Here is a 23058-nt window from a genome sequence, read left to right as displayed (position 1 = left end):
CATGAAATCCATGTCCGCCATGTTCAGTTGAAACCAGCAAGCAGCAGATGGAAGCTCCTCCTATTTGATGACGTGACGAAGCATTGCCGCTTGTTGCCAAATGGCAACGTGGAGTTCACGCGGAATGTCAAGCAGGCAAAAGCACACAAATGACACGAAATATTCGCAGTGCCTTCACACCGAACGCGGATTCTGCGATAGGAGCAGCCGAATAACATGTTATCCCTATGTAGAGGCGCGTTCAGGAGCGAAGCGGCGCGAGGCGGTGCGAAGGAGACGGAGGACGCGGTGCGGAAGGCACGCCGAGCAAAGCGGAGCGATGGACGAGTAGAAAAATCTGAACTTTTTCCTAAATTTGCGTCGCGCCAACCAATCAGGGACCGGATGTGGCTGTGATGTAGGGTGAAAGACCGCAGCGGAGAAGAAGCGGTTGTCAGTGAAGATGGAGGACCAGATCATAGTGGCGGTGTGCAGCAAGCCAGAGTTGTATGACTCAACTAATTACTCTTACTGAGACAAGTACAGAAAGGACCTGGCCTGGTTATGTTTAGGCACAAATGTCTTATATTTAGGAGATGTGGACATTAAAAATCGGCTGTTTTTTTATTGAGCTGAGATTTATTTACTCACCGAAGACAGACGGACAGGCGTTCAGCAGCGGGGATACAGCGCCGGTAGTTGGTGTCTCGGAGGCCGATTCATCTCCTAACACGGGACAGCAGATCTTCGAACTGGTTCCTGGATAGACGGAAGTACCGCTGAAATCGACCGTCATCCAGATGCAGCTCCTGGAGTAGGTAGTGGTACTCTCCAAACTTTTCCCGTCCCTGAAGAATCTGGTGAACCCAGGGACGTCGACGTTTGTCGGCTCTCCACAGGTAAAACACCGTAATTAGGTCCGTGAAATCCATGTCCGCCATGTTCAGTTGAAACCAGCAAGCAGCAAATAGAAGCTCCTCCTATTTGATGACGCGGCTAAGCGTTGCCGCTTGTTGCCATTTGGCAACCCGGAGTTCACGTGGAATGTGAAGCGAGCAACAGCACACAAATGACGCGAAATATTCGCAGAATCCACGTTCGGTGTGAATGCACCATAACAACCAATGCTACCTTAATAAACGCATTGAAAGCAGGAGGGCAGGCACAATGTTAGAAACAGCCCTACCAATTAGGGTGTGTAAAGGGAGCAGAAACGGCCCTTCAACTGCAGCCAACACTTTAGAACATTGCACAAAATCACTGCACAATTAAAAACGTATATAACATTTTAAATCTTTTTAAATCTTTAAAAAATCATCTGACTTATTTATGTTTTTTTTTCCTCATTAAATAAAAGTTAAATTGTGAATATCATTTCTTTTGCTTTCTGGAAAGCACTGAAGAGCATTTGTTGAGATCCAGCTGGAACACAGTAAGTTAGTGGAATTAAAAGTGCCTGAAGATGTGTGGCCTGAACCTCTCTGTAAAACACTCTTGGAGTCAGAGCTCTGCATTTTCTGTATGTAGAGCAGAAGAATGGGGAGCGGGTGGGAGGGTGACAGGCAGCAAGAAGAGAAGGCGAAGAAGAAGGAGGGGTGAGGATGTTAAGAGGGGGTGGAAGCTGTCAAGGCTTTACTCTCAGGGTACTCAGTGGAGGAAAAAATAAGCCACAGAATCTAGGATGCCTTCAGGTGTTAAAACATTTTTAGATTTTTAATCATTTCAAGTGGAGCTGCAGGATACAGTGAACCGAATCAAATTTTCTGGGCTGAAAACAAGATGCAATAAATACAGTTATTATTTCTTTCTGAACCCCCCCACCCCCTCCTTGTTAACAGCTTCCCTTTAAACCTCACATTCTAAATCAAGTGGTGTGATGTCCCATTTATGCTCTGCTGACATCACATAATGTTTAATAAGATTTGGAGCACATTGCTAGAGATGCTCTGGAAAATTTTTAGCTATCTCAAGGATATTTGTGGCTTTTTATTAGAGAAGATAAAATGTAGTGGAAACTCATCTAAAATCACCAAAGAACAAAGCACTGTCACAAACATGAGGATGGATACAATTACACCCAAAAAACTGCAAAAGAAACATCCCACATTGTGCACAAATTCAGTTTTCTTACACACACACACATATAGATAGATAGATAGATAGATAGATAGATAGATAGATAGATAGATAGATAGATAGATAGATAGATAGATAGATAGATAGATAGATAGATAGATAGATAGATAGATAGATAGATAGATAGATAGATAGATAGATAGATAGATAGATAGATAGATAGATAGATAGATAGATAGATAGATAGATAGATAGATAGATAGATAGATAGATTAGATAGATAGATAGATAGATAGATAGATAGATAGATAGATAGATAGATAGATAGATAGATAGATAGATAGATAGATAGATAGATAGATAGATAGATAGATAGATAGATAGATAGATAGATAGATAGATATACCACTGCTCAAAAAAGTAAAGGGAACACTCAAATAACACATCCTAGATCTGAATGAATGAAATATTCTCATTGAATACTTTGTTCTGTACAAAGTTGAATGTGCTGACAACAAAATCACAAAAATCATCAATGGAAATCAAATTTATGAACCAATGGAGGCCTGGATTTGGAGTCACACTCAAAATTAAAGTGGAAAAACACACTACAGGCTGATCCAACTTTGATGTAATGTCCTTAAAACAAGTCAAAATGAGGCTCAGTATTGTGTGTGGCCTCCACGTGTCTGTATGACCTCCCTACAACGCCTGGACATGCTCCTGATGAGACGGTGGATGGTCTCCTGAGGGATCTCCTCCCAGACCTGGACTAAAGCATCCACCAACTCCTGGACAGTCTGTGGTGCAACGTGACGTTGGTGGATGGAGCGAGACATGATGTCCCAGATGTGCTCAATCAGATTCAGGTCTGGGGAACGGGTGGGCCAGTCCATAGCTTCAATGTCTTCATCTTGCAGGAACTGCTGACACACTCCAGCCACATGAAGTCTAGCATTGTCCTGCATTAGGAGGAACCCAGGGCCAACCGCACCAGCATATGGTCTCACAAGGGGTCTGAGAATCTCATCTCGGTACCTAATGGCAGTCAGGTTACCTCTGGCGAACACATGGAGGGCCGTGCAACCCTCCAAAGAAATGCCACCCCACACCATTACTGACCCACTGCCAAACCGGTCATGCTGAAGGATGTTGCAGGCAGCAGATCGCTCTCCACGGTGTCTCCAGACTCTGTCACATCTGTCACATGTGCTCAGTGTGAACCTGCTTTCATCTGTGAAGAGCACAGGGCGCCAGTGGTGAATTTGCCAATCCTGGTGTTCTCTGGCAAATGCGTCCTGCACGGTGTTGGGCTGTGAGCACAACCCCCATTTGTGGACATCGGGCCCTCATACCATCCTCATGGAGTCGGTTTCTAACCGTTTGTGCAGACACATACACATTTGTGGCCTGCTGGAGGTCATTTTGCAGGGCTCTGGCAGTGCTCCTCCTGTTCCTCCTTCCACAAAGGTGGAGGTAGCGCTCCTGCTGCTGGGTTGTTGCCGTCCTACAGCCTCCTCCAAGTCTCCTGGTTTACTGGCCTGTCTCCTGGTAGCGCCTCCAGGCTCTGGACACTACGCTTACAGACACAGCAAACCTTCTTGCCACAGCTCGCATTGATGTGCCATCCTGGATGAGCTGCACTACCTGAGCCACTTGTGTGGGTTGTAGAGTCTGTCTCATGCTACCACGAGTGTGAAAGCACCACCAACATTAAAAAGTGACCCTTCGTGTTCATCATATGACCCTTAAGACCTTGTCAAGACCCTGCAAAGACCATTCAAGTTCAGATTTTTTTAAACTGTTGGCCTAATCTTGCTGATAAATTTATTAGCTTCCTTTTTGTAACCTTATTAAGATGTTAGGACAGACTATCTAATTGATTAAAATAGGAAAGAAGAACCTGCCAAATTAATGTCCCACAAGGCTCTGTTCTTGGACCAGTCTAGTTTAGACTTTATATGAATAAGATTACACAAATGTTAATGTTTAAATGGAAGCAAACACTTGGATTTTTCCCACATGCAAAAAAGTCCAAAAAAGCATCTTTGATTTTCACGTCATCTTTGAAACGAGGAAATATTTGATTTATTGAATGCAAAAAAAAAAAAAAAAAAACTGTGTATGATGTTTTCTAAACAACCAGAAGTTAAATCACACCCCTTTCAAAAGAGGTAAGACAAGGTAAATTTCTGTTATTCTGGATTCCACTTTATCTTTCAAAAAGCATGGTTAAAACATTTCTAAAACTGTTACATTTCATCTTAAAATCTTTAAACAGAAAAGACCATATGTAACAGTTAGTGCTGCTAGGATGTCTCTTCAGATTATAGGAAAGGCTTGGTATGGATGGTCTGCACCTCTTATTAAACGGAGGACGTGAAAGAGCGCGAGCAACAACTGCTGTGCTGTTGGCAAAATGTCCTAAATATTGAAAAAGTTTACTATAAAATGTATTGCTATTATCTAAGGCTCACTTTAAACCTATTGACTAAATCTGGCAGTTACAGAGTAAATTTGTAACAACCAAAGACAGAAAAAACAAGTAGCTGGCTGCTATGGTGATTCCTGCCTTTTCTAAGGAGCAGCGAAGGGGGGGAGCATATATTGTCTCTTTTTTCATCACTAATAATAACTTGTGGCTCTAATATTCCGCCACTGTGCGGAAATGATAAGTCACATGGAAAAGAAAAGTAAGCGTTGAACCTAACAAATGACTTCATCTCAGCAGTATTTACCTGTATCGAATTTTCCTGCAGGTTGAGGTATCGTGTGTTGACTGATATGCTTTCAGGCACCTGATCCAGGTTCTGCCTGGTGCAGATGACTCGGCTGGCCTGGTTGGAGCACGTGCAGAGGGAAGGGCAGGTGGAGGAGGCTCCCGCTAACTCCGGCCCGTGGAGGATGAGAAGGAGCCGCAGGAGCAGATGGACCAATAAAAAGAGGAAGGGGGAAGGGCCGGGAAGGCAGGTCAACGTGGCGTTGCGCATGGCAACTGGGACATGACCCTGCTCTTTAATCCGAAGATACAGGTGAGGTGACTCCACACTGGTGGATTTGTGGTTTATTTCCCCTTCGGTCCTCCAGTATCAATTTGTTTCCTCTAATTCCACATCCTCTGAGATCTCATTTGTCCTCTGTCAGTCTCTGTTTTCTCCTCTTGTTTCTTGAACATAGAAGTTTGCAGATAAACAGATGTTATTCTCTTTTTTTCTTGGGCTGTCAGGAGATTTGAGTGAGGCGTTTTGTGAAGTGAGAAGAGCCCAGGAGTTACTGTGATGAGCAAAACAAAGAGAGAGAGAGAGAAAGAGAGAAGCAGATATTAGAGACAAAACTCAAACTGCACTTTGTGTCTTCACCAACACACATTGAACAAAACAAACAATAGCGAGACGTCTACAGTACAGCTTATCAGGGGAGGGATTGTCAAAAAAATCTGTCAGAAGTATTAGAACTTCTGTGGCGCTGCTCACATCAAATCCCACATAATCCCTGAACAGATATTCTGCCAGTAATCAAATCCCTTTGCGCAGTAACACAGGATTCTGGTGTTTCTAATTGTTAAAAGGTTTAGACTACAAAAAATGCCAAGTAAATAGAAAACGTGTGGTTTTCTGACTGAGGTAAACATTAGAGAGACACCATTTTGAAGCGTATGTGAAATGCATCATTAATTCAACCTGAACTATTAAAGCAGATAAAAATGACTTGTGCAGTCCCAGCCTAGACTGGTTGTCTGCTTTGTTTTCTGAGAAAGAGAAACGTCTGAGTATTTCCACCTGATAAACAATTACAAGGTTTTGGCAAAACTTTCCAATTTAAATGTCCGGATTTCTTATATGAACTTTTTAATTTTGAATTACAAGGATATAAAGATAAAAGGTGTTTTATTTTCAGATATATAGGAACTTTTTTGGGCTACACACCTCTGTATAAGTTTACATCATTGACATGAATGTCACTTCAATTTTGTTCTTTTAACCATTTTTTATACAAGTGAAATAAATATACTAAATAAAACACCAACTTTTAAAGGAATTGAACTCACAAGTTTTCAGTTTTTTTCACATAGGGACAAAATTATACATACACAATTTTAAATGCATAAATATCTACTAATATTTTATTAAATATATCCTTTTAAAAGGATACTTGGGATATTCTAACTCAACCACAAACTGGAAATACTGCTTTAAATTTTCAGTATGGTTAAGGTCTGGACTAGAACCTTAATGTTTGCTGCTTTATCCACTCTGTAACCCGGTTAGATTGTTGCTTGGTTTGCGATCCTTGTCCTGGGAGAGCATCCAGCGATGTGCAAGCTTCAACCAACCAGCCATGGATTTGAGATGAAGGTGAAGAATTTGGAGGTAGTCCTCATTAATTATTCCACCCCACGATAAGACGGTGCCACCACCATGCTTGAGAACTGGTTTGGTATTCTTAGCCTTCTCCAAGCATACATAATGTCATTGGACCCAATCAGCACAGTCTTTGTCTAGTGTGATCATAAAACCCCTCTTTAGAAAGCATTTAGCTTGTCCATGTGGGCAGCTGTAAATCTCAGGAGTTTGGTTGTTTTCCCCATGCATATGTGGGTTCTCTCTGGGTACGCCAGCTTCCTCCCACAGTCTGAAAATATTCATGTTAGGTTATTTGGTCACGGTGAAATGCCATTAGGTGTGAGTGTGTGTTCTGTAATAGACTGGAAACCCAGATCTTCACTGCAGTTTATGGACTAGCCCTTTATTTTGAAAATTGTTCAAACCAGTGAGTGCTGTCCAATAAATCCTTTTTTCGCTGGCAAACAGAAACTACCATGTAATTATGATCAATGAGAAACATTAGGCCTTGGTCTTGTTGACTAAAGACATTTTTAAATATTTAGCACCTTTTATTAAAAGATTTAGTTGAAAGTATACTGTATGTGGCACGAAAGTAAGGACGTCGGTGTTTGGTTGATTCCAGTGCTTCTCGGTAATAAATCTTAAATCATTGGTAGGCCTGTTTATCTCCCCCTTAATGGTGCCACATGTGTAAGACTAATGCGTTAGTAGGTTGAGAAGCAGAGCCGGGTATGTTGGTTATGCACATGAAACACTTGCCAAATCCTAGTCTGGCAATGGAAACATTAGATGGATGTAGTATGATAGTTTGGGATGGTGCCTCCCTTGAAGGAAAACATGGCTTATTATGACTGGAGATAATCTCAATGCAGAGAGACATCAAGATGAGATAATTGAATCAAATTGAGTCCTATCTCTCCACTCATAGGGACCAAACTCTGTCCTCCAAGATGATAAACCCCTCAGAGTGACAGGAGTGGAGAGGATGGAGAGACCTGTCTCCAGTTTGGACTTCAACCTAAGTTAAAACCTGTAGGATTAACTTGGGTGTGTTGTTTTTGACCGGGGTGACCAACCCAAACAAAATGGCTGATCTGTGACAGAATGCTGGTTGAGGAATGGGATGTCATCCTACAGCACTGTGTGACCAAGCTGGTGAGCAACATGAGGAGGAGCTACCAGGCTGTTGCGGTTGTGTGTGGTTCTCTCACACACTGCTGAAGCCCCTGTTTGCTAAATGAATCCATCTTTAAATTCCTTGCATGTTGTGGCTCTTCAAACCTCAATAAAAACATCACCCACAAAAGTCAACAGCAGAATAAGCTGTTTGGCAGAGGACATCTGGTAAGGTTCAGATAGGTCCAGCTCACATCCTTAACTTCCCTGCTCAATCCCAAAATGCTTTTTCCTTGCAAATCAGACATCATGTGATGGAAAATAGACAAGATTTCCAATGGTTTAAGACTTCTTGCCAGGAAACACTGTTACAACATAGAAATTGTTGATTAAATACAAATTCTCTTACTTTCTGAACCAAGTTTATCCATATATGTTAATCATGTATAGATTAGGAAATTCCACAAATAATCTATTGTGTTTTATATAGTTACTCCATTCTGGGAAGAAATGATCAAATTAATCAGTAGAAGTCCCAATAAAATGACATTCACGCCCTTGATTTCTAGTTTATGTGTAAAATAAAAATAAATAAATTCAAAATGCCAAGTTTCTTATAGTAACTGCATTACAAGAAACAGTAGGTGTTGAGAAACCCACTGAACAATGTTCTGCATCAATCAGAAATTTAGTTTTACAATGCAGGATTTTAAAGGAAATCTGCTGTCCTTACTCAACAAAAAATAAAAATAAAAATGACGTAGTGAACAAAATGAAAACACAAAATCAGTGCCCATTAATTAAAAAAGGCAAACACAACTCTGTTGACAGGGAGCAATGGGGTTGCTGAGACATTTGGTCCTAACTCTGAGAACCATTAATAACATCACTAGCGTGAGGTAGAGACTTTCAGTCATCTCTGCCACGGTCTCATTTGTTAACACTAATTATACCAAGGTATAACAATTAATACGACAATGATAGATTGATGTTCGAACCTGCCACACTTATCAGCTGCAATTAAACTCAGACTCATTAAAGGTCCAAACCCTGAAAACAAAAAGCCCACCCAATCCCGTGGCATTTCCCTGCAGCAGACACAGAGCTGGGACCAAAATGCTAATTTAATTCTTGCGCCGAGCACGACATTTTATGCTCCTGGGGCCGCAGAATGGTGGTGAATAGTGCGCTCCACATTACTGCTAATAGATGACCAGTCAAGTCCGACTCCAGCAGCCCTGAGAAAAAGAAGGAAGAATCTGCTCCCCCCCCCCTGCAGGTTATTTAGACCTGAAGAACCCCAAATAAGGGCATCCAGCAATCTGGATCCGGCTATTAACGATGATGGCTATAATGATGGCACCTCGACACGCTAACCCATTTGACACGCTGAGCATCCTTAAGAAAGAAGACGTGGGTTGGGAAGCGGGAAGGGGATGAGAGAATGTGAAGAAGAGAAGGATTATTAATCTGATAGATGACTGTATGGCTGCAGGCAGAGGAGGGAATTATCAACACTACAGTAATAGATGAATACTGAACAGCTGCGGAGAGAGAGGGCAGGAGAAAGAAATGGAGATGGAGACAGATGGAGGGAAGGCTGGGTGAAAGGGATAGAGGTATAAATAGTGGAAGGAGCAGAAAGGAGATCAGTAGTAGAAAAAAAGAGGAAAGGAGAAGAGAAGAGGTATTAATATTAAAAATCTGAGGGAGAAAGAGGAGAGGAGTGAGCAAGGCTCAACAGAAAGATGAATATAAAACAGGCAGAGATGGAGGGAGGGGGACGACAACACAGAGGGGCACATAAAAAAAAAGAGACAGAGGTATAAGACAACACACAGGGATGAATATGAAACAGGTGGAGTTTTCTTACGTGTGCCGGGGGGGACTTGGAGGACAGGTGGGCTCGGATTGGTGGGGCACAACTGATCAATAATGCGTACGCTGAAGTTCAGTGACATTAAAACACACACAAGGACACGGCGATAAATCACACAGGCGACATCATCTCTGTAGAAGGGGAGCTGGACGGCTGTAGCTGCAGTGGTGGGACTGCAAGCGCAGAGCCGGGCTGCGCCGCAGCAGTCAGCGGGGACGGCGGCTGCTGCAACATCTGTATCCTGACATGCACTCCTGCATCCGCCACCACTGCCACCGCCGCTGATGGAAAAAGTGTTGCTCTGTGTAATTTTTGGACCACTTCTTTCACATGTTTAATTTCCAGACACCGTTTTCTCCCTGTCTCTCTCTCTCTCTCTCTCTGCAGCAAGGTCTAAGTGTCAGAGCTATTTCAGGTAGACATCATCTGAGTGGAAAGGTGTAAAAAAAGAAAACCGAGGATAAGATGGTGGCTTAGATGTTGGGAGGAGTGAGTCCATCGCTGAGAATGAGGCTAGTTGGTGCTGACAGCACGTTAGAGATTGGCTGATTGCTGTCACGTTATAAACAGTAAACACTTTTACTCCACATCTTTTCTCTTCCTTTTCTCCATTCAATGCTGAGAAAAAGCGTTTTCTCTCATAGATTTACTAGTCTTTCATTTTCCTTTCTTTTATTTAAATGTTTAAATGTTTCTGATCATAAAACTAATTTTAAAATCAAACAAAGATGAGCAGAGTGAACACAATTTGATCTGTTAAGGGAAAAAGCTATCCAAACCAACATGGCCCTGTGTAAGAAAGTAATTTCCACCTAAACCTTATAACTAGTTGTGCCATCCTCTGAGGCAACAGTTGGCATCAAGCATTTATGATAACTGCTAATTACTGTGTTACATCATTGTGGAAGAACGTTTTACATTGTGCAACACTAGAGAGTTTTCAAGCACCAAAAGGTCGGATCTGAGTCCTGACTTTGACTAGGCCACTCCTAAACCTTTGTCGTTTTTATTAGCCATTTACAGATATACTTGCTGTTATTGCTCGGATCATTTTCCTGCTGCATATCCCAAGAGCAACTGGGATTAAAGGGTTAGTTTGGATCTTTTAAAATGAGGATCTGTGAAGTTATTGTGCGTAACCTGTTGTAGAAGAACCACTCTGAGTAGTGGAAGCTAACAGGTTAGTGTGATGGATATCATGTCTTTTAGCTGACTTTAAACAAGTCAAACTTAAAATGTTTATATCAGTGGGACAAAATATTGTGTTAGCAAAAATTAACACAATTTTACAACAGATCGTCATAACATTTGGTGCTGTTTAGTTCAGCTGAACAATGTCCATGCTCCTATGTAGAGTTACCTTGGTCGCGCTTGTTCGTTATATCAATCCGCCACATGAGCTGCAACACAGTCCGCCTAAGCTCTGCCAACAATGGAGTAAACTTTGAGATTTTGTGTCAGGCTGTCAGTTGTGCAGATGGTATGCTCTTCTGTTTAGATCTGCTTGTTATTTAAGAAATTATCCCAGCGGCCGCACAATCAGCTGATGAGGCATATTTGTGTGGCGTATATCTGCTTAGCTTTTAAGCTTTCCGCCTCTCTAAGGATGTACTTACTCTTCCGACAAGCTTGTGGTGATATGACATCTTTCTGCTACAGTTAAAGAAACTGTTCCTGAAACTTTAGAGAACCTCGCTTCCAAAAATACAAACTAATCATTTCCGGTCCCAGCCAGATGGCCAAATATCCTCCGGCAGTGAATGAGCCCCAGGCCATCACACTACCACCACCATGTTTTACTACCTGACTGTTGTGTCAGTTAGTAAAACATTGTGTCCCGGGTGACTGATGTCACCCGGGACACAACCATGTTTTACGTTTGTCTAATCAGTCCAGTGAATATTTTCCCAAAGGTCTTGTCGATCATGAAGATGTTGGTGAATATGAGGTGAATACTTTATCAGGATTCCAAACAGCAGTCAGCTGTGTTGTGTATGATGTAATTCTGACCCAAACAGAGGTGCTGAGCCTCCTATGATAGGTTATTGATGTAAAAAGACTATCTAAATAACAGAACAAAGCAAACTGGCCAGCAGGGACAAGATTAACCCGGGGCAGAGATGAAGTAATGTTTCATCTCTACGAAGGGGAGTCTGAAGTCTAACCCACTGATTCCACTCCCTACCTTTTATAACCAATCAGCCTGACCAACAGATTCCAACCTCCCAACGTTTCCATCACCAACCATTGTAATTTTGAGTGAGTGTTGAAACAGGGAGACATCTGCAGGACACCGGCCCTGGAGGACTGACATCAGACTGCTTTCTTGATTGTACAGGTCTAGTAGTAATCAGGTCTGGGTGTGGAAAATGAAATTGAACCAAAAATGGGGTTAATCATAGTTAATTTGGGATTTAACAAAGTTCACACTTTGACATAAGGTCAGGTTGGTTGGGATTTATAAAACCAAAGCCAAATTCCTTGCTTGTGTGCACAAACATGGCCACATAAAGCCGATTTGGATAACTTTTTTACCATTTAAGAAAATACTCATTTAGAAAACTGTTTTTTGTATTTACTTAAGTCTGCCTTATATTAAAATTAGTTTGGTGACCTAAAATATTTAAGTACGACAAAGAAAGAGAAGAAATCTGTTTTGGTGGACCTACTTTTTTCACAGCACTGTATAGACAGGACAGAACACGCTCCGTCTCTCCAAACTCATTCTCCCCTCCCTTTCCAGCAGCCTCACAAATCCTTTCCCCCTTCTATCATTCCTGACCTCTGATCCCTCCCCTGTTTGGAGCACTGTACTGTCCATTGTGGGGGGTAAATGCTGCACTGACCTTGTAGTTTGATGAAAAATTAACCTGCAACAATGATGCATATTAACCCCTAACCCCCACTCCTTCTCTTACAAACACAGTCACACTGCAGCTTCTGTCTTCTCCCCCCCTTTTCGTTTTCTCATTCCTCTCTCCACATTTAAATCTTAGCCGGCAGAGTTACCATGGTTACCTATTCACCACAGTCTCCCACTCCGTCCAGCTGTATCCCACCGACTCTGCATCCTCCCTTCTCCTCCTCCCTTTCCCCCCTCATTAGCACTCTATACACACAATCATACACAAGAGGCCTGAACCAAAGTCTAAACGGCAAAAACTATCTAAAAAGCCACGAGGAAGCGCCGCAGCAGGCCTCACCAATGATTTCAACAGCGATGTGATGCTGCTGTCCGCACAAATTTCAACCAGCAGCACATCACATGCTCAAAGTCAATGGTATATTTAGGGTTTTAATAAAAAGACATACCATGCATGATTGATTGCAGTAAGTTGATTGGCAATATGTGTTACTGTTGCTTTCTGCTGCAGCCCCCCCAGGGGTGACTAAAGGTTAAAACAGCCTAACTAACCACTTGGTATAAACATCAGCAAAAAGGATTATCTTTTTTTAAGTGGAGATGCAAAAAGTGTAACTTTAATACTGTTACAGAAGACAGAAAAACAGCCAGTTTGTAGTTATAATTCCCCCGCTAATATTTCATCCACTATACAGTGTATTCTAAATCAATCAAGTTGTACATTAATAGTTGCACATCAGTCAGAGCCAACAAGGCCAACCCTTAGTATGCTAATGCTAACGCTGCCGGAGAAAAGTTTTGATTTTCCAGGATTTTATCACAAGCTGTACACTGACTACTTCACATTGTATAAAAGTGTCATATCTTCAGTGTTGTCCCATGAAAAGATAAAGAAATATTTACACAAATGTGAGGGGTGTACTCACTTTTTTGAGATGCTGTATGTTAGCCTGGCATTTGGTGTCTGCACTGAAACTGTTCTGGGCCAGTACAGGGCCACCACTGTGTTAGCCCATGTGTGGGCCATCACTTGAAAACCTGATCTGGGTCACCAAAGGCCCGTCGATCTTTGGGGTGTGTTGCCGTGTATCACAGCATTGTATGGGCCAGAACTAAGTCAGAACGTTTTGCTACGTGGGTGTACAGCAGTACATTTCCCCAAATGTTAAGCAGATCACCATAGCTGTGTAATTTGTATTTCGGCCCTCTGAATCCAAAGATACATTTTAAATCAGTCATTTACTACGTAGTCAATGAATGGTCCAGTGACTTAGCCACTTTGTAGTAGTGCTTGAAATGCCAACTGGAATTTTTATACACTGTATAGTCCACTGCACATGTGGCACAATAAACGTAGTGTATTGTTTAGGGTTGGACAAATTTTGATTTTGATCTTGATTACGATTTGTGTTTTCAAAGCATAATGATCTATATTTGTTACTTCGCAGTTTACTCTTGTACTGTTTTGTGCTGTGAATCCAGCACCACTGCCAGCGTGTCACTCTCCTGTAGAGTCCTCCCACAGTCCCAACCGGTTGCGTTTTCTTCAGCACGAGTTGTCTTCAGCAGGGCTGAAGGCTAAAAACGAGAGCTGTAGAAAAGAAAGGTCAAACGACTTCAGTGGTGTGGAAACATTACGGGTACACAGGATCAGATGTGGAACAAGTAGCAACAGTGCGCAAACATTGCTATGCTATTGTAGCTGCATCACAGAGTAACACTACAAACCTGTTCAATCATTTGAGGTGTTCTCACAAAGTGGTTTATGATCAAGCAATGAAGGAGGAAAGAGAGAAAACTTCTCGATTCCTGCTTCAACTTCACAGACATCCATTCAGGCCACCCTTAACAACGTGACCAAATATTCAACCAGCAGAAGTTCAACACAACATATATGATTATATTTTTCTTTTAATTTTTATTCGGTACATTTTTGCACTATATATCCCTCTTTTGTTATTTGGCAGTATTTGGACTTTATGTGTTAGTCAACACAAAGTTTCACTTTATTTATCAATTTTTTTCAAAAATCTTTGAAATCCTAAGGTAAACATTGTTTAACAGCCATTGTTTACATTCAATAAATGCATGTTATCAAAGTTAATGAATAATCTTTTTAAGCAATCGAGATCTCAATTTCAGTCAAAATAATCATGATTATAATTTTTGCAATAATCGAGCGGCCCTAGTATTGATCACAACAGACCACAATAAACGGCAATCTGAGCCAACAAAGCTAACATCTACTATGCTAATGCTAATTTTAGCATGCTAACATCCAAAGCTAATTATTAGGATTTTTCAGATTTGTTGAAAAGATTCAAGCACAATAATTCCCCAAAGTCTTAACTGTCCTTATCATTGATAAGAACAGAAATAAAAACGGAAATAACAATCACAACTATTTTGTTATAAGGCTTGAAACTCCAACTAAAATGTTGATTCCCTGTATTAACTGCTATAAACTTGTTATGTGGTATAATGAAAGCAGTGTACTGATGTGGTCCATTACATTTTTGGCCAAAATAGATCACGATAAACTGCAAACTGCACTACCAGTGTCGAATTATACTAACTCCAAGGTTACCTGGCAGATCCAAACATTCACATCTAATTCGGGGATTTTTTTTGCCTCGTTAAAAATAATCAAGCACAATTATTCCTCAATCCATCAATTAGTCCAAGCAGATCATCATAGAGGTTGACAGAAATAAACATTACACACCTGAATACCTGTATGTAAATTCACTACAGTCAATATATAGGACTATAAAGGAAATAATTCAGTTGTAATGCTTGAAATTAAAGTAGTAAATTTTATCCACTTTGTCGTCAGCTAAACGTTTATCATGAGGCACAGTAAAAGTAGTGTATTGATATTGTTGTTCATTGCGGTCAAAATTAGTCGCAACACATGATGTACTCTGGTCTGACCCAGCAAAACCAACCTATAGTGTGCCATCGCTAAAATTAGCCTTCAAGCTATCATTAGCATTGCAGCACAGCTGATATTCACATGAAGTTAGAAAGGTAGCAGTATAAAACTTCTCTGAACCAATTCTACAAAATTGGTGGGACTGATTATGATCTGCCGTCATGCTGAAAACACATTAGGCAGATAATAATTGTGAGTGTGTTCAAAATGGGTGTTGTTGAGGATACTGCTATATTATGGATGATTATTTGGCACCTAAGCCAAACTCCAGAAATGATTTGTATTCTGTGTTCACTGGATTGGCAAAGTTGAGATTAGTTGACATTATAATTAGGGGTTTTTTACATTTGTATTTATAATATCTAACATTTGTTCAAAATCCACCCACAGACCCAACCTGAAAGTGTCATTTTACGGGTTCAACAAGTCTTTCTTTAAGTTTTCATCAAGTGTTTTTAAACAGCTTCCTACTCATGGGCACCAAATGTGTTTTCGTCTGTTAGCCAAACCAAAGAGTTTTGGCTTGTTTGAGTATATTTTGATTCAAGCAATCAGAGCTAATTAATTTGCATATTCACAGGCTCAAATTGCACAAGCTGAAATGTTAGGTAAGAAAATTAATCTCATTTTATTTTGAAATTTGATATTGCAGCTGTTGATATTTGCAACAAATGTTCGGTTTTTCAAAAACACTTGCAGACCCCCTTCAAGGGAATACTTTCAACCTTGTCATGTTGTGTTTTCACATCTAATTTATTTGACCAGGAGTCTCAAAAACACAGGCTTCAAAGAGGTATGGCCTCACATATAAATAGAAAAAAGTGTTATACAACTGCTATGTTAAACTTGTCAGATGCAGGAGCATTGAAGGAATTTTTACACAGCCATGGAAGCAAAAAGAGGTAAACTTACAAATGATCATAAAATGAATGACTTGTATTTGTTTTTTAAAATGGGGGTTTTAAATAACAGATTATAAAGGCCACAAACTGCCTTTTCTCAGCTGCTCTTATTCATAATTTATTGTCATTCGTTATAATACCCTTTTTGGCTAACTGTCAGCCGTCTTGCAGAGAAGTAAAAACATTTCAGTTTTTTAAATCAAGCATTAGGACTCGATTATGGAAAATAATCTAATGGGGTTAGAATCCAACACTTTATGTGTTTTTTCCATAGCAGGGAAACTTGCGTCGTTTTAATTTATTTTCCACAGAAACGGCAAATGTAAACAAAGAAAACGGGAGAACATTGTGCAAAAGATGCTGGAAGCCAAATATATTTACCTCTATTATAGATATGAGAACATACTGGAGATTAGTTTGGAGAAGGGGGGTATAAAACACAACAAAGCGTAATTATTTAATGTCTTCAAAACAGTTCGCAAATTAAATTCAGGGAATAAAACCTAAAACCATAGATGTCTTGTGCATTCTTCCACATTCATTACCAAGCAAGAAAAACAAGCCAAGAAAATTTGATTTAGTTAAGATTTCTCCCAGAATATATAATAAAGTTTCGGCTGTCTAAGCGATACTTAGTTTCCTACAATACAAATGCAGACAAATGTGTTGGTACCCTTACAGCTCATTGAAACAATGCTTCAGTTCTGCTAACAGTGATTACATTTAACTAATGCGTGGGCAGATTTGTTGGTCCACCTAAAAAGACTATTAGTCCTTGCACTAAAGTCGTTTTTCAGACCTCGTGTTTAACCTTAGAATCACAGGCATCTCTAAGCTTTTATGAACCATTCTGGATCGTTTTGTATTGTTTGCACTACACTGAGCATAGACCAGAGAAAGCAAATCCGAAAGCTCTCTGAGGAGCTTGGAGAAAATGCCAAATGTTCATGTTAAAGGTAGAGGCTACAGGATCATCCCCAAGCAGCTTCATGATCCTTTGACCACAGTTCCCAGTATTGTCAAGTCCCAGGATATGGAAGCAAGAGAACATGCAAAGCCCAAGTCCATCAAACTGATTCAGCTATTCAACTATTCAAGCTGAACTCTATGGTCAGGTTCTTCAGTTTATGATCACACCATCTGACACATTTTGAACCATAATGAGCACCACTGAAGAAGATGAGAGCTTCACTATTGACATATAAATGCAAAAAATAGCCTGGGATTCACAGTCTCCGAAGTTCCAGAATATTCTTCAGACTAATTAGACAAAACTGGAGCTTCTTGGCCCCTCACACCAACTCCGCACTTACCGGTCACTTTATTAGGCACACCTCTTGAATTGCTTCTTGACACAAATAATGACATAAGTAGAATCTTGAAGCAGCTAGGCTACAGCAGCAGAAGACCACACTAGGTGCCCCTCCTGTCAAGAACAGGAAACTGAGGGTACACCTCCTTTCACAACAGGCAGGAATAAGGCACACATCTCTATGTGTTTTTTGAAAGGACCGGTGTGGTGAGGGGGTAGATGTCAGCCTGCTTTGTTACATCACTGTCATGCTAAGTGAGGTACTTACAGCCCAGCATCAGCTGACTTGTAAAGGGGGAAGCCAGCTTTTCAGGTTGAGGGAGTCATGTAGAGACGATGTATGATTTGTGCAACCAGTCAGCTGCAGGACTTAAAAGCTCGGCCAACAAGACGGCAAGAGATTTTATGCATAGTGCTGACATTGTCCCACACCGCCTGCGCCTTTTCTGAAAACAGAGCTGTGCAGGATATCGACGTCTCCACTTGCAATTTGTGAATGGACGAAGGCTGCTAGAACAGGCTAATGCACCTTATTAGAAAGCCCAGAATATTTCCCACACCTTTGCTACAACTAGTCAGTGTTCAGTTTGTATAATAGTTTAAATTTGTTGTCCCCTCAAAAAACCTCAACACACAGCCATTAATCTCTAAACCCCTGGCCACACCCCTTAGTGAAAATGTCCAAATTGTGCCCAAAGTGTCAATATTTTGTGTGGCCACTATGATTTTCCAGCACTGCCTTAACTCACCTGGGCATAGAGTTCACTAGCTGCACAGGTTGCCACTGGAATCCTCTTCCACGCATGACAACATCACGGACCTGATGGATCTTAGAGATCTTAGAGACCTTGTGCTCCCCCACCTTCTGTCTGAAGATGCCCCCGCAGATGCTCAATAGGGTTTAGGTCAAGCTTGGCCAGTGCAGCACATTTACCCTCAGTTTCTTTAGCAAGGCAGTAGACGTCTTGGAGGTGTGTTTGAGGTTGTTATCATGTTGGAGTACTGCTTTGTGGCCCAGTTTCCAAAGGGAGGGGATCATGCTCAGCTTCAGTATGTCACAGTACATGCTGGCACACTGGCTCAGAATGAGACTTTTTTTCCCATTCTGAGCTCCCCACAGCAGCCTCAAACCACGAGACTCCCACCACCATGCTTGACTGCAGGCAAGACACTTGCCTTTGTACTCTTCACCTGGTTGCTGCCGCAAACGTTTGACATCATCTGAAGCAAATAAGTTTGTCTTGGTCTCATCAGAGCACAGGACATGGTTCCAGTAATCCATGTCTTTGATTTGGCTGTCTTCAGCAAACTGTTTGTGGGCTTTTTTGTGCATCATGTTTAGAGGAGGCCTACTTCCAGGATTACAACCATGCAGAATCCTGCAGTAACTGTGTAAAAAAAACGCCATTGCTGACAATTGTTGCCCACTCACCAGAAGTAATTGACGTGTCCAAAGAATGAAGAAGTGCCAGAACGGAAGTCGGTGGCATATAGGGAATTGAGGCAGTGTGCGGTGTATGGTCTGAGATCTGACCCCTCACCCCTTCAACCTCATGCAGTCAATTTCTTTGGTCAACCGCCTGAACAACAAGGTCTGTTCTGAGTGGAACCTGTCCTGCTAAACCACGGTATGGTGAGGGGTGTACTCACTTTTGTGAGATACTGTAATTTAACACAGCTGAAATACCCATATGTACAAAACTTTACTCATATTTTGTGGCTAAAGATCCAGTCATTAAACTAAAAACACTAAATGGCAGGAGAAGGAAAGAAAATTTACCCCACAGCACACTGGTCATAACAGGACTTTCCTGCAGATGGAAGTTACATGAACTAAAAGTAACACAAGATTTCCAACGAGAAACAACAAGAAGAGACAGTGAAACATGCAGCGAATCAAGCAGACAGGAACAAAGTCCTTCTCTCCAGTTTCCTGTCTGCACATCAGCATGGAGGCCCATCAATAATGAGTTGGCACACACCAAGATGGCAGCTCATGCAGCCTCAAGAAAAAAAGAAAAAAAAAGATGAGGAAAGCTCATCATGTCCGATGTGTGCAGTGGGAAGAGAGCCACGACCTTTTCTGATCGTGGTGACATGTCTCCAGTCGGGGATGTGCTTGTAAAGCTTCAGGACTTTAGATGGAAAATCTGCTCTTAAACACCTCCATTTCTAAAACTAGGAAGTTGTTTAAAATAATGACCAAAAATAAATGCGGAAAAGCGTCTTTATTCACTGTTCCACAGCTGCAGCTGCTTTATCGGGGAGAATTTGTGTCATGGTAGCTGCTGATTGGGTCAGTTTATTCAATCAATCTAATCAATTCAAATTTGATTAAAATTCAGATAGCCTTGGTTGGCGTCGAAGAAGATGAATATCATATGCACGGATTGACGACAGCATCTGATTCTTTTAGTCTGAACTAAATTCAATGACCAGATTCCCTTGAGAGCAATTAGGTGTTTTGCTATCTCGTGAACCTTTACTACCCTATATCTGCTGCTTCAGAGCTTTAAAAACAAAGAGGAAAATAAAATTCTGAGGCAAATTGCCTCCTTTTATCTAAACAGCATCAATATTAGCAGTAACAGTCCAAACAACAAATGATAATAAAAAACGATTCTGAAACAGTCCCGGAGAATTTGTAGTGCATGTCTTGTGCAATGCTTCGAGTCTAATTGCTTGCAACAGGCGGTGAGTTACAGAGGGGTGATAAAGAGCGCGGGAGTAAGGACCCAGAGTCACTTTCTGTCTTCCTCCCTTCATTGCTTCTGCCTTTGGCTTCAGTGTGAATGACAAAAAACACAAACTGACTGTCTCTACACCTTGAGGCATTGCCAGGGGGTTACGTCTCTGAGGACACGTCCCGGGGTTTATCATTTTTATGGAGATTCTTTTCAAATCCATTTTTAGGACATGTGTTTTCTCTTCTTTCACCAGTGGTTACATCATTACACATCTCCTGTGTGTCCATGGGAAATAAAGATTTGAGTGATAGTGATCGACGAAGGCAACTATTTATACATGACTTTAGCAAAATTCCTTTGCTTGATGTGGCCAACAACTTCTGTTTTCCTAGAAAGTGAACCAGGCTGCAGCTTCTCCAGTTAGCATAGGCCTCTTGGGTCCTTCTGTCCCCTGTCCTATCCGTGCCCAGCCTGAGCTTTTAGGTGTAAGATCATGCAATTAAATTAAATTTTGCACAGTTGGAATCTATTTGCCAATTAGGTGACTTCTGAAGGCAATTGGCTGCACCACATTTATTTAGGGGCATCAGATGCATGCCACACTTTTCAGATCTTTTTTTGGCAAAATATTTAAAACCATGCATCACTGTCTTTGTAAATCCTATTCAACTGCTACTCTGTATTGATCTATAACATCAAATTCCAACCCTAACTAAAGAGGTAACTTATATAGTTTTAATTTATCAACATTTTAACATGTTGCCTTTGGATATATTTTATTAAAAGTGCATGATAACTAAATTACACATTTTTTCACTTCAGTCTTAATCTTTCTTTACCAACAATGAAAGGATTTAGCCTATAATTGAGTAATTTCATTAAAGCACTGTCACATTGATGCCTTGCCTTACCAATTAATGCCACATAATGAGGTGATTAGCTCATTTTAAATGGAGAAGGAGTACTGGAACTGAAGATCAGCCAATCCCAACAAACCACAGCCAGAAACTTCAGCATTTCACCAGATGGAGATGAAAAGCTGCTTAACGCAATTACAATATTTTGTATTTTGGTGTAAAAAAGAAATAAGACATTTTAATGCCACAGATAAGAAACCAGAACCATCAAAACGTAACGGGGTGGCTCTCCAGTTTTTGGAGAGCAGAATATACAATAATGTGCAAAAGAAATGTAGTACTCTCTTATTTCTTCAGATTTTACCTCCAGGCAGCCATAATTTCTTTCAGCCTTTTAAAGTGAATGATATGAATAGTTCTTTATAGTTTCTGAACAAATTTCAAAGTTTGCCTTCATTTTGTGATATATTTTCTTCTTCTGTCTAGCCCTTAAAATCTTGGAAGTTTAGAACAATGTGTGCAAAATGTTTGGATTACTTTGCAGATAAAAAAAAAAGATCAAGAAGTTATTTGGTTTGGACATGTTTGCTAGATTGTAGAGTGATCTCACGTGACCTTTATTGTGAATTGGTGCTCTATATAGTAATTATATTTTACTAAATTAAGCAGTTAGGAAAATTTTGCTTTAGCAACACTTAGATAAACAAAATATGTAACAGATGGCTTTTTTAAAGCCCGGCTCCATGTAAATCAATGACATTTTTGTTTCTTTATGTCTTTTCTTATGTTGCGCTGACCTGTTTCAAGGTACAGAGCCTTCCACTTGTACTGGGTAAAGATGTGTAAAAAGACTTGAAATAAATGAAATTTTTATCGCAAGAGCATTATCTATGGGGTAAGAATGCTGTCAAAAACATTGTGTATGTAAAGACGGAAATGTGTGCATGTTAGTCAATAGTTGTACATAAGTAAAATCCAAAAGAGGTATTGTATATTTTCTCTATAAAAATACAAAATAAAATGTTACAGCTTCAAGAAATTACAAACACAAAGTTCAAGTTTACAGTTGTGGTTTATTCTTTATGAATACAATATCCTATAACAGTTTGTGAATACGATTTATTTTCTATGAGAATACGAATTTACATCAGCGACTTGGTGTCACGTGATCTCAGGCTGGTTAGTGGAGCACAGAATTAGTCGATTCGCGTTGCGCATGCGCTGTCACACTCAACATCGCCAATAAACGTAGTGCCGGGATGGGAGATAATTCAGTCTAAAAGGAATATTAGGAACAGAGGGGAGATGGGGGGAGAAATCAAGAGTATTATAAATAAAGCATTGTTCTTATTTTTATGAAATACAAAACTAAAACATAGAATATAGTGGGTAGAGTTATACAATGATGTACAGTAGGTGGCAGTATGCACCTCTGAATTTGTTGCGAACCAGCAGCAGAAGAAGAGAAGAAGCAGCAGCAGCACTAGCGTCAAAAGAACAGACCAAGAAACTACGGTACAAAGCCAGGTAATGTTAAAAAGTTTATATATGTCTTAATGGCGTTAATATATGCTCTTGGTCCATCATCTTGGTGCTAGTGCTGCTGCTTCTTCTTTTTCTTCTCTTCTTCTGCTGGCGGTTCGCAACAAATTCAGAGGTGCATACTGCCACCTACTGTACATCATTGTATAACTCCACACACTATATTCTGAGCCTGAGATCACGTGACACCAAGTCGCTGATGTAAATTTGTATTCTCATAGAAAAGAAATTGTATTCACAAACTGTTATAGCATATTGTATTCATAAAGAATAAACCACAACTGTAAACTTGAACTTTGTGTTTGTAATTTCTTGAAGCTGAAACATTTTATTTTGTATTATAGAGAAAATATACAATACCTCTTTTGGATTTTACTTATGCACAACTATTGACTAATATGCACACGTTTCCGTCTTTACATACACATTGTTTTTGACAGCGTTCTTACCCCATAATGATCTCACAATGAAAAGTTTAGAATAATGTTTAATTTGAGTTAAATTATTAGTTGGAAAAAAATCTCATGTTAAGAAATAATTGTTTTGTTGAAACTCAGCGGTGAT

General features: G+C 40.4%; 1 protein-coding gene across 2 annotated transcripts in view; it reads right to left on the bottom strand.

Annotated features, from left to right (window-relative positions):
* LOC124863508 (leucine-rich repeat-containing protein 4B-like) overlaps positions 1 to 23058 on the bottom strand; it is a 72410-nt gene that overhangs the window by 12920 nt on the left and 36432 nt on the right. For both annotated transcript variants that reach the window (XM_047357899.1, XM_047357901.1), the window contains exon 2: positions 4794 to 5328. In XM_047357899.1, coding sequence (XP_047213855.1) covers positions 4794 to 5045 — 252 coding nt within the window. In that variant the 5' untranslated portion in view covers positions 5046 to 5328. The remainder of the gene's footprint in view (positions 1 to 4793; positions 5329 to 23058) is intronic.

This window comes from Girardinichthys multiradiatus, chromosome X, assembly GCF_021462225.1.
Source record: "Girardinichthys multiradiatus isolate DD_20200921_A chromosome X, DD_fGirMul_XY1, whole genome shotgun sequence".
Taxonomy (NCBI): Eukaryota; Metazoa; Chordata; class Actinopteri; order Cyprinodontiformes; family Goodeidae; genus Girardinichthys; species Girardinichthys multiradiatus.
This window is presented reverse-complemented; position numbering and strand designations above follow the sequence as displayed.